The 12353-nt window shown below is 38.7% G+C and overlaps 1 protein-coding gene across 5 annotated transcripts in view; it reads right to left on the bottom strand.

The window, feature by feature from the left end:
- Nucleotides 1-12353, bottom strand: part of LOC117417783 (trinucleotide repeat-containing gene 18 protein-like) — a 66394-nt gene that overhangs the window by 40883 nt on the left and 13158 nt on the right. For all 5 annotated transcript variants that reach the window (XM_034030079.3, XM_034030080.3, XM_034030083.3 and 2 more), the window contains exon 3: nt 1340-1516. In XM_034030079.3, coding sequence (XP_033885970.3) covers nt 1340-1516 — 177 coding nt within the window. The remainder of the gene's footprint in view (nt 1-1339; nt 1517-12353) is intronic.

Genomic DNA, 12353 nt, shown 5'->3' with positions numbered 1-12353 from the left:
GAAAGAGAGAGATATTTCTAAAGGTCTGCCCCTGTCGCTCCCTAAAAGCTACCATGTTAAAATATACATAAATTATAAGGCACTGGGTAACAGTTCAAAAGACTCCATATGAAAATGATGGAGCTGGTTATACTGCATTGTATCAGATTGATAAATGACTCCGTTTTAGCGTTATGATCCAGAGTAAAACATGTGCTGCATGTGCAAGGAGTTCCTTGTTCAACTTCCCCGTTCAACCTCCCCCCTCACCCAGCTGCGCAGGGGCCCCTCAGCCTGTCATCACAAGGTACCAATCATCCATCAACCAGCCCACTGGCCTTTAATAAGAGCATGCCATCATATCTTCTGCTGTGTAATTACAGCACTGCTGGGTTATCAAAAGCAGAGCCGACAAGTAATTGCTGAGCAAGAGAAAGGGAGCGTTTCCCCTGTCCGTTCACACCTTTAATTTCAGCATAAAGACGTCTGTTAGGATGGGAATGCTCACCTGCTACCTATCCTGGCCCGGGGGTATTGTTTTGAACACAAAAACCACTTGAAGGAAAGCTAGAACACAATTAAGAGCCACTTCAAATCCGACTGGCATTGACACATGCAGAGAAAAGCTGTGGTGAAAGTTTAAAGGTCGTTATGTTCTCATGCATCTTGCCAAAGTCAGCTTTCAGGATGCCAAGAGAATAAAAATAAAAAATAAAACAAAAAACAATCTTTAAAAGAATGATTCTTAAAGATTGTTTGAACCTTGCAAGAGACACTTGATGAAACCCAAAGTACTTTTTAAGACGTTCGACTTGGGACCGATTCATTGAGAAAAAAAAAAAAAAAAAAAAGTTTTAAGGCTTTCAATATATTTTTCTCTGATCAACTCTAAACATCTATAAAAGGATGTTGGATCTCAAATACTGTAAATCTGTTTGTTTTTTCTTTCTTTTTCTATAAACAAATCTAAAAGGCTGCTGGTTTTCTTTAAGCTGCTCTGGAGTTCAAGCATCAATCATTGTAGAATACAAGCCATCTACAATCACCAAGCTGCCTTTGCTATGGCATACATTTCAGTTACAGTAATAATCACATAACTGTATCGATGCGCCTTTCTCTCTAATCACCAGGTTCCATTCCGAGCGCATGTAACAAATGCCTTGTATCAGTGACAGAGATTTTTAAATAAAGTATACTATATATTGTTAAGCCCCAGTGAAACCATGGTAAAGCATAGGCAACAGCAAATCAATGCACAGTTCGAGTAAACCATAGTATGGATAATGGGGTAGTACAAGACTGTAGAATTGTCATAGTTTCATATTATGATGCTAAACTTTTCTAAGCGTCAAGCCGTTACCTTTGTGGGGGTGAGATGCCCAGAGCTGCGCCATCTGCAGGTTGGAGGGGGCGGGCGCACGGAAGGAAGGCTCGGCGGGCAGTGAAGCGGGGGTCCCATGGGGTGTGGAGGAGCCCCCCAAACTGCCGTTCACGTACCCGCTGAGGAAAGGGCTGGAGCTAACTGGGAATGCGTCACCTACAGCAAACACACAGAGAGACAAGAATAACGTACCAGGGAAAAGGAGAAAAACCACTGAGTTACTAATCAAATACAGACACATAACTCTGTCACTCTTTTAACTGATCACTTGAGCACCGTACTGGAAAGTGGTTTAAAAATACAGTCATTTGAATAAAAATGCCAAGCTACCATTTTCTAGAAATAGTTAAGTGCTGTAAATAAAGATACTGAAATATATTGGGACACATTGGAACTATAGTGGTTATTGTTCTTTTCTTTTATGGTTAGTTACCACACTCAAGAACGTCCCGGAAGCGAATAGGAAGGAACAAAATACAGACACACGACAAACCAGTGAATGAATTCAGAATTCAACACAGTGTCTCGCAACCCAGTTTATTAGTATTATTTACATATTTATTAAACACAGTATTTATACAAGGTAAACCAAGTGTGTATTATGTAACGTTTTTAAGGGTTAGCAGACAAGTTGAGTACAGATTATATTACCAGTCTTCTGACATTTCCTGGGAAATGTATCTGGTTAAAGTGAACTTCATTACTTTAGAATAGAACTGCATGACTCATTCTTATACTGTAGATTACATACCTCACTAAAAAAACAAAAACAGAGATCTGCTCATGCACCAACCTTGAAATTCATGCAGGAAATGAATCAGATGCATGGTATCTTGCTCACCAAACCTTCCCTAAGGTTTTCTTTGTGTCCTCAGAGGACACATGGAAACCAATAGGAGAGCTATTTTCTAGCAGCAAAAAGGCCAGACCATTCAGAAAGAGACTGGATTTAAGAAAGGGTCAAATGCACCAAGAAAATCAACAGAAAATCAGAAACTGCAGCGAATCCTCATTATATTCAGGGTCTTGGTGAAGATCCTGAGCAAAGTGGATTGAGATACAAACCGTTCCATGAAACAAACATTTTACGCCAACTACAGACACTTCGTGGCATCAAAACTCCAGTTTTAGGGCCAGCTTTCTCCGGTAAATGTTTAGCAAATTAACGTATAAAATCTCTCCAAAACTGTTAAGCGGCTTTCAATCCTGTTTGTGTGCGTTTCATTCTGGCTTTTTTTAAAAAGAAAGATGCATCTGCCCTTTGAGCCTGCACAAAGACACAGCTGCTTCTCACACCTTCCACAGAGAGTTGGAATCACTTTCTGAGAGGCGTCTGTGCTGCTCCAGCCCAATGACACTGTCTTTGCATATGCAAACAGAGCATCTAAAACAACAAGAGGGGGTGGACAACAAGCCATCACTAACAAAATGAGACTTTTAACATGCAATTAACTGGAGGGAGGCAGAGTGGTGTGGGGTGGGGGTGTAAGAGGAGATTAGAGAAATCCTGAGTGGGGTTATGTAAACCAGGATGGCCATCAGTTCCAGTTTAGTTGTTAAATCGCTAATAAAATTACACATTTGGGGATGAGAATGAAATATTAAAATCACTACAGGAGCATCCACCAGCACAGAATATACCTGCAGTTCAATTACATTAAAGTATGGGAAAAATTACATCTAATACCATCCCGTTCCAATATTAAAAATGAGGAATCACATGTTTGGAACCGATTCAAAACCGGTCTAATTATTCAGGCTTTTTTTTTTTTTTTTTATATTTTTAATTTACCACATTTATATTGTGATCACTGGGCTCATTTCTAAGCATGATTTAAACTAAAAAAGCAGCAAAAGAACAAAATCCATGTCAATACAAAACAGGATGACTAAGCTTGAGGTTACAGCAATAGGAGCTCTGGCTGTTCTTTCAACTCCCACTAGGTCCTACTGCCCTGCAGGTCACAGCAAGAATGGGAAATGCAGCGCCTCCAAATGCAGAACAGGAGAGAAAAAAACACTGCTTTAACCCCTCCCCTGCTCCCATCTGTGAAGAATGCTTCTGTCAGCAAGGAACCAGGGCCTGTCTTATACACTTCCCTCCTTCTCTCAACACGCTGACACTAGCAACCCTAACCTTAATGGCTGCTAGTTACCATTGAGACAGTGAGATAAAAAGGCAAAAAACTAGGGAGAGGCCTCTAATATTATTCACCTAGGACCTGCATACTGACAGGCTGTAATTATGCACCATGTCAGTGTGTGAGTTATGCAATGCTTTTACACCACAGAAGATAGGTTTCCAAAGGGTCAGCCACCCCTACCCTACTTATCTTCTGGCAGTAGATCCTTCTTGTCAAGCAGAACTGATCACAATTGCAGTCCAAAGGGAGTCACGGGATGTACTGTTTAAAATAGGCTACTCAACTACCCAGTGCCGTAGAGCCTAATAAGCAAAGATATTTCAGTGGATGAATGATAGACATAATTAGAACTAGTTTTAACCAGGACATATATTTTTTCAATAAAAACAAAGCCTGTTTGTAGAAAGATTTGTTTTTATATGGTATATACAAATTAAGCACCAGTGGCTTGTTTTCCGTATTGCTTGAGTTACAGTTAACTAAATAAATAAATAATTAAATAAAGGTGCATGCAATTTTGTTCCTTTTTGAAGTTGCAGAGGTCAGAACTGTGTTATTAAAATAAAAGGCGAGGTTTACAATAACCAGCGTAGCTGTCGAAAGATCCAGTTTGTTTTTTTTTAAATATATGTCAACAACCGTTTGTGCAGTGCTAAAAATCAGATTAACAAAAAGCAGCTTTGAGATGATTTAAAAATGGGACACTTTGCAAGAGAGCAAGCAAGTCCAGCCTTGGAGATCTGCTGCACGTATTAATGCTATTAATCACTGGTTTAATATAAATAAACTGCAGAGCAGCTGCTGGTAAACCCAATCCATCTCCCAGTCTTCCTGATTGCACAATTCCAGTAAATGTCAGTGAAGTGGAATGCATGGGTACTGTTGAGTTTTGCAATCCCTAATCCGGGTGCGATACAACCTTTCCCATCACAACAACCCTCTTCCACTTAACAGGGAATGTTTTTTCATGGTGCAGCTTTAGAAACGATTGCATTTCTGTCATGAAATGAATTAAGAATTCAGGCAGGTTTGCTACAGTTTAGTTACGGAAGCCAACTCGAGTTAATCTTTCATGAGGAATGGTGATCTGTTTTGCCAGGGGGCACAGCCTGGGATCGGACTGCATTTCCTAATTGCCAACGCCAACCTGCTGAAGAGCTGTGCAGGGGTCCTGTGCTTTACAGCAACCTCCCCTACCCTGGCAAGCACAAAGCTGAGCCATCATTGAACACAGAAGGCTGGGGAAGCAATTCACAAAGCACAGTTCTAAAGATTTTTTAAAAAAGGCTAATTAGGATCCAGCCATTTTATCTAAGCCAAAGAAAAGTAGGCTATTAAGACTAAGGAAAAAAATTCACACACACACACAGAGCTAAGAATGAGAATAATACCGTGTGGGACAATTGCAGAGAAGAGAATAGGTATTTCAATAAAAAAAGTAAATGTAATAATTTCTGGCAAACAAAAAGACCCTGTATGCATATATAATTTGTATTATAAATGTTAATAATCAGTGCCGTGCTATACAGAACAAAATGATACAACATTCCCAATGGAATCAAAAGTCCCTTCCAACAGAATCACAGAGCGAACCACCGTTCCCATCTACCTGGAAGACCACTGGCTTGAATTGCATTAAAGGCTATAATTACAAAGGCACCCATCTGCCTGGTTCTCAATGCTGCTGTGATGAACACAGAAACATGCCAAGGAGCACGCAGAACAGGAATTGCATAACTGCTAATACAACTGCAAGGCACGATGCACAACTAACACCCCAGCCCAGAGTGCTAAGCAGTGAAAGACGTGAAGCAGCTTCTTTAAAAGCCTTTTGAAGATGCAATCTGAAAGGCTGCTTCCTGACTGCCCTGCGGCTCCCTTTTAAAAACTGTAGGAAATTATTGATTTGCGGCACTATTCACTTGCGCACATCAAATGTTTTTAAACCATATTGCTTCTATACCGTACTCCCTTGTTACCTTGAACCACGTGAAGCATTCTTTGACAAGTCATTCCTTTCAAGAATACACAGTGAAGACAACTTTCTCTTCATTTCTGCGAAAATATTCACTGTTTGTGCATGAGTATAAATAAGGTATTGTTCACATTAGACAAGGTGTTGCAATGAAGTGTGGCAAGGCAAGCGAAATGGACCACCTTTAAACTGACTAACAAATGAACAAAACCAGAGACCATAAAAAAAAACAGTAAAACTATTACGTTTTGATCATTTATATTTATGGTGAAGTCAGTTTAAATTTTCCACGTTTATCGAAATCTGCTTCCGAGCATTTTGCTTTTTTAAAACATCTCTAATCTTTCACAGCTGGTGTGGAATATCATTTATGTCTAAGAACATCGGTTGTGATCAGAGGTTGCCTAAAGCACAGGCCAGATGGTTTTGGTCTTCAGCTTTGTCACTGCAGTCCTTAACAGAGAAACCCTTATTTATTTATATATATATATAATTTTTTTTTTTTAATGACAGCATCAGGAAGCAGTTAAGCCCGCAAGAGGAAATGTTGTGCTGTGTTATTTCATAGAGATATTGGAGCCAAGGTACAGGGTCAGCCATCAAGGATTTGAAATTTAATTCAAAAAAGATATATTAATTAAATAAAATGTCAGGAGGCCTTTTAATGCAGCTTTAAAACAAAACTAAGAAAAAAAAAAAAAAAAATATATATATATATATATATATATATATATATATATATATATATATATATATATATATATATAGAGAGAGAGAGAGAGAGAGAGAGAGAGAGAGAGAGAGAGAGAGAGAGAGAGAGAGAGAGAGAGAGAGAGAGAGAGAGAGAGAGAGAGAGAGAGAGAGAGAGAGAGAGAGAGAGAGAGAGAGAGAGATTTGTGTTCTGGTAACATTATGTTGAATATAATATATTTTACAAGTTCATAATAATAATAATAATAATAATAATAACACCTAAAAAGAAAACATTCCTTTACAGGAGGCAACAAGTAAAACTGGCTTCAGAAAAATATCAAAGTGCATGCTTAGAAAGTCAAACCTATCTGCAGAACATCTCTGAACGCACACAATGCCATGGTATGTATTAAACAAGTAACATTTGTTACACACCTTCGCCACCGCAATCCTGGCTGATGTATTTATGTTGGGCTTGTGTTTTACGGGCCGCCAGGCAGTGTTTAAATAATGCGAGTGACCCACTGATAATGGAGAGGGCACCTCTGCAATTTCCTTTGCAGGATTGCAATTACAGTGCACATGCGTAATGATGTGAAACGCACAGGGCGTCGAACACTCTTTCATTCCCCGTGCAAGAATAAATAGAAAGAAATGAAAGAGAGACGAGATTCATATTACCCAACAGTTACATTATAAATGAGTTCATTTCAAATATGAAGGAGGAGAAGGAGAAGAAGAATCGGGGTTCTCTTTGCTACTGCTGTACTTGAAGATACGCAAGTACATTTGATGTACTTACATTGGTCAATTCATTTAAAATGTCAGTCACTAAATACAGTACTGTACTTAACATTCATATTCCAGCAAACTAAAAGTAGGATCTAATAAACCTGTTGTATTTCAGTGCAGCCAAGGACAGACCTAATGTATTAACTATACACAAGGATGGAGTTTTTAATCACTTAGCATGCATTATAATGGGGACAGAAATTGAAACAACGGTTGTTTCAAATTGAAGGCCATCGACGAAGCAGGCAAATCACAGCCGTGCATCCTTTGTTTTGGCTTGCACTTGAACAAACAGTTCCACTGACATATGTGCACTGCAATATCACAACAGAGCAGGAAATAATAGCGCCAGCACAAACACTGAAGATTACCCTGCTCTTAACTCACCGGGTTGAAACCGAACCTGAAACAGAGGTCTGCTTGCTGTACTTGCAGCTTGGCAAAACTGCCAGATTTTCAGTTTGAATGGCAAAATACAATAAACTATAATCCACTTTTTTTTACCCTCCCTTATAAAAGCCAGAGCTTACTCAACGAAGCTGAACACTAAAAGGTGTATTAATACGTTAACTATGCAAGTATGAGAAGGGTTTAGGAACGCTATAAATCATCCAAGCCTGATGATAACGATAACAGTAATCACTTTAATAAAAGAAGGGTAGTAAAAGGTCTCCATACAGTATGCATACCGTATACAATACCATTACACTTTGTTTTAGTGGCTGCTTTCCAAGAGAAACAAACAATCCTTCACGAATGCAAGTACAAAAGTATGCTGAGCAGTAATCTGGTCAAATTAGTAAATTAATTCAGGGAGAGCAAATAAATGTTTTGCTTGGTTTGATTTTTTTTAGCAAATGAATGCAAAGAGCACATCCCAGGCATTGTATGCAGTCAATCACTTCAAATTGATTAGGTGTAACCAATTTAAACAGCGCATTGTCATGCAAATGACATTTTCATTTCCTCTTTTCTAATGCGCACAGCACGATCATTGTGCTAGGTGAGGTCACCAATGGATGAGAGAGTCCCCTGGTTATTGAAAGGTGATCTCCTTAGAGCTGGGGTTTAGAAGCAAGCATCCTGGGTAGCACTCCTCAGCCCAGAAATAAATCAGTTTAGAAACCGCGCTTTCAGGTTGAACAGCAGGAATCCTGTCTTAAAGACGCCCACCATTAGAGGACGAGGCACAGGCTGAGCCCTTCTGTTTGCGCAAATCTATTTAAAATTAAACTGGTTCTTTAGCTTGTGCCCTATTACATGTTTAAACCAATGTGGCTTTTTAATAGAAGGACATGGGAAAAAACAAAACACCAAAATGTAGAAGTGGAATGAACCCTATTGTTACTGGCACCATGTTTGTATGATCTTAAGGAGCGTCTGAAATGGAGGAGTACATTGCATTCCTTCACGTTTGCTCGCATGCTGTCCAGTTACAGCTAATGCATTTTCACACTTCTTTGCTGGCGAAGCCTCTCCACATTTATCTGGCATGCTGCATCTGGATCGTACCTCCCAGAGTCTGCAGCTGTCATTATCAATCAGACCCTTACACTGGCTCCTCAGAATGCAAACAACATCCCAGTGTTATTAAACCTGAGCCTCCACATCTTTAGGGGAAGTGTTCCCCAAAAGTGTTTGTTTATTTTTTAAAATTCTTATTTTAAAAAACTAAAAACGGATTTCGGAAATAAATGTTATTTTTTTTATAATAATATATATATATGTTGTCAGTAGTTTATAGAATAAAACAAAAATGTTCATTTTACCCAAACACATACCTGTAAATAGTAAAACCAGAGAAACTGATAATTTTGCAGTGGTCTCTTAATTTTTTCCAGAGCTATATATATATATATATATATATATATATATATATATACACACACTATATATATATATATACACACTCACACATATATATATATATATATATATATATATATATATAGAGAGAGAGAGAGAGAGAGAGAGATATACACACACACATATATATATATATATATATATATATATATATATATATATATATATGCAGTTAAATTCTTTTTCAATTGCAGTTTTAATTAAAAAAAAAATCTGGGAGAGCTTAAACAATTTACACACACACTCAATGGATAAATGATCAATATGTTTTATTTGTAAGGAAAAGTTCCAAAAGTTACAGAAACAGCATAAAATGAATACATAGTAACATAAAAAAAAAAGATTAGTCACGCAGAATTACATACATAATCTAAACAAAAACGTTCTCTGCATTTTAAAAAGATACAGTATGCAGGATGTAATGCCTAATTAATGAGTTTATAAAGCTACACAGTTCACCCTATACACCCCCCCCCCCATTAGAAAACTGATTGATTCCCATGGTGGTTCTCCGCAGTGCACTTCTTAAAAATTCTCTTTTTAATTGCTTTCCTTGCAGTATAATTTGTAATAAAATGACTAATTAACAAGTATCAAGGGATCCAGTAATTTTCAAATCATTGCTATGGCTAACAGGTGATCTGCGAGCACAGCCCGAAAGGTTCTGGTTCTCTGTTGCCAAGTCAATCCTTCAAAAACTTCTTGCACAATGCCGAATGTTAGTAGTCCTGGCTGGGGAACAGAGAAGAGGGGCTGTACAATTATTAATCTTATCTGCCATGTGCAATCTCCTGCTCTCCAGTCACCATACACACCCTGAATAATCCTCCCTGTGAGTTGCATTATTTTCCTACACCCCCTCCCCCTTCCCTTTCATTTCATTTCACACACCCGCCTCCTTAAACACCGTAACCAGATCTCCTTACATCAGCTCCCATTGTTAAGCCAAACCCAGTTATTTTTACTTGTCTTACAGAGAAATGATGAGGGTGAAGATAGAGTTCCCTGTTCATGTTAAGAATGAAAAGGAGACAAAGATAGGAATTCTAACCTTGAACCAAAAAAATAACGTCACCACCAACACAGTCAGTCAAAATGTACTTGGTTATCTTAAATCAATGTACATTATAACAAACAAACAAAAAAGACAAATTCTACAGTAATTTGCTGCCAGAATGAAACAACCAAGACACTTATTTCTCAGGCTAGTGACACAAATTACTGTGAGAAATTAAGCAACGCGGCAGTTTGGTGCAAATCTTCTAGGCCAGTGTTGCTCGGCTCTGCAAATTGATTTAATCAGCTTTCAAATCTCTGATCACAAAATTACGATTTAATAACCTCTTCTACTGCTGTGGCTGAGGGGATGTTAAATGCAGGATTTAATCAAACGTAGGTGCTCTTTTTACATATAAAACAGAAATGCCAACCTGGTGTGATTACTTTGTAGAGTATTTATTTTCATTTATTATGCTTTACTTTTATGACTTTATAATGAGCAGTGCCATTTTCAGTACATGCATGTTTGAAATCTCTGTATTATATCGATAATTTATTACCTAATGAAAACTGTACTAAGATGCTATATGCAAATACTAAAATCGATTTAGCCAGAGATATGTCTTTCGTATTTGCTTCGTGGAATTGTAGGGTGCAGGCTGATTAAAGCACTCCTGGATATTAAAGCACTCCAGGCTCTGTAGTGTTAGCAGCCCTGGCACTGTATAATCCACAGCCTGGGCTGCTGCTTCAATGGGTGCTCCGAGGAGACAGCTGTTTCTTTGCATTCTCTTTCATCCCATTCCATGGATTCTGATCCAATTATGATGCATGACAACAAAACCCAGGTTTCTCTCTCTCTGTGCCCCATTACCACTGTCCTGCAAGATGTTCCCTGGATAAAACAATCATTGCAATGCCGCAGCACTTTCAATGCAAAATGCATTCATAAGACAGATTAACCAGATAAATAATTAAAGTGGTCAACGCCATTTGCAGTTATTGCGTTTACTGTTGAGGCCTTACAGTAATGGGAGAGTCTGTGGCATCACAATCCGGGAAATTAGGAGGAGAGGTTAAAATTGTCCTCGGGTGGGAGAGGGGGCAACCACAAGTGTGCCTGAAAATGTAGTAATAACAATCAAATTTACCAAATGCAACGTGGTCAGTCATCATTTGTTGCTGTTATTATTGCTGTCATAATTATTTGAAAATGACCTACATTTTCAGTTCTCCCAACAAACTTAAAACTTGGCTGTTACATTTTGACTTTACTATATTGTCTTTTACAGTAATTGGTGTCAAGCTCCAGATGTTAGCTAGCATGGCTAGAAAAAAAAAAGCATCATACAGAAATCAATTCACTAACCTAAAAACAGAAAATACTGTGTGCATAGGTATACACGTCCATGCATTTCTGTGTATATGTAGAACCCTAAGGTTTGTTTTCCCTTGTTCAGAAGAAGAAGAAGAAGAAGAAGCAGCAGCTTGAATACTAGGTTCCCTGTGGAGCAGGTGGGTTTTATGGGAGGTTTTGTCTTAAAATGAATAAACCCTTCCAGATATCCACAGTCCCGGTGACAATGTACTGTGCCTAGCATTACTGTTCGACAGCCGGAGCTCCAGTTAACCATCCTCTCTGCCCTCTCTCCTGTTCAGAGACCCCCGCACTCGAGCCCCGGGATCCAGGCCCAGACTGATGAGAAACAACAGCATTCTTGGCCACGGATCACCGAGCCCTTTGAGCCAGAAAAGGCACTTCTTTCCGGCCTTTCACAGCCCAATCATCACAGCCGTAACCCAGGGTTTACCAAACTCTCCAAACAAAATGAAAGTTGCAGAGCGTGGGAGAATTTTAAACAGGACGCACCCGAGCACACAACGGTGTCAGCCACGTGTTTCAAATCTTCGCTTGTCACATAATAAAAGCTTTTTAATGACAATGTTCTGTATTGGGCACATTATTTATTTTTTAGGCTTGGGCAATGTGGTTTTTTTTTTACCCAAATAATACTTTTTTTAGGTTAAATAAATAAATAAATAAATAAATAAAACAAAATAAAACCAACTCCAAGTCAAAGTGTTAAGCATCTACTTACACAGCATTACATTTATTCCATTACGGATAATAATATTTATGCCCAGACAAGCAAATTCATGAGCTGACTTTACACAACTGACCTTTAAAGAAAGCTAAATACACTGTGACCAGCCTGGTAAAAAAACAAAACAAAAAAACAAAAAGGGGGGGGGGGGGGGGGGGGGTCAGTCGTGCAGTAGAACGCCCGGTCCTTCACTACCACAGACAGGAGTCACAGAAAAGCTCTGACTGGACAACAAGCAGCAACAGTGACCCTGGAATTAATGAAACAAACACACACACTGAGGAACTGTGAGCGAGGGAAAGCTGGATGTGATATCTAGTATTGTTAACTGCTTCAAATGGTTCTGAATCTGCCGATAAAGATTAGGCTTGGGTGGAAACCGTGCGATTAGTTCTATCACTAATTCTTCAAATCAGACA

The sequence above is a fragment of the Acipenser ruthenus genome, chromosome 13 (assembly GCF_902713425.1).
Source record: "Acipenser ruthenus chromosome 13, fAciRut3.2 maternal haplotype, whole genome shotgun sequence".
In the NCBI taxonomy this organism is placed as follows: Eukaryota; Metazoa; Chordata; class Actinopteri; order Acipenseriformes; family Acipenseridae; genus Acipenser; species Acipenser ruthenus.
The sequence above is the reverse complement of the archived record's forward strand: the minus strand, read 5'-3'. Positions and strand labels throughout refer to the sequence as shown.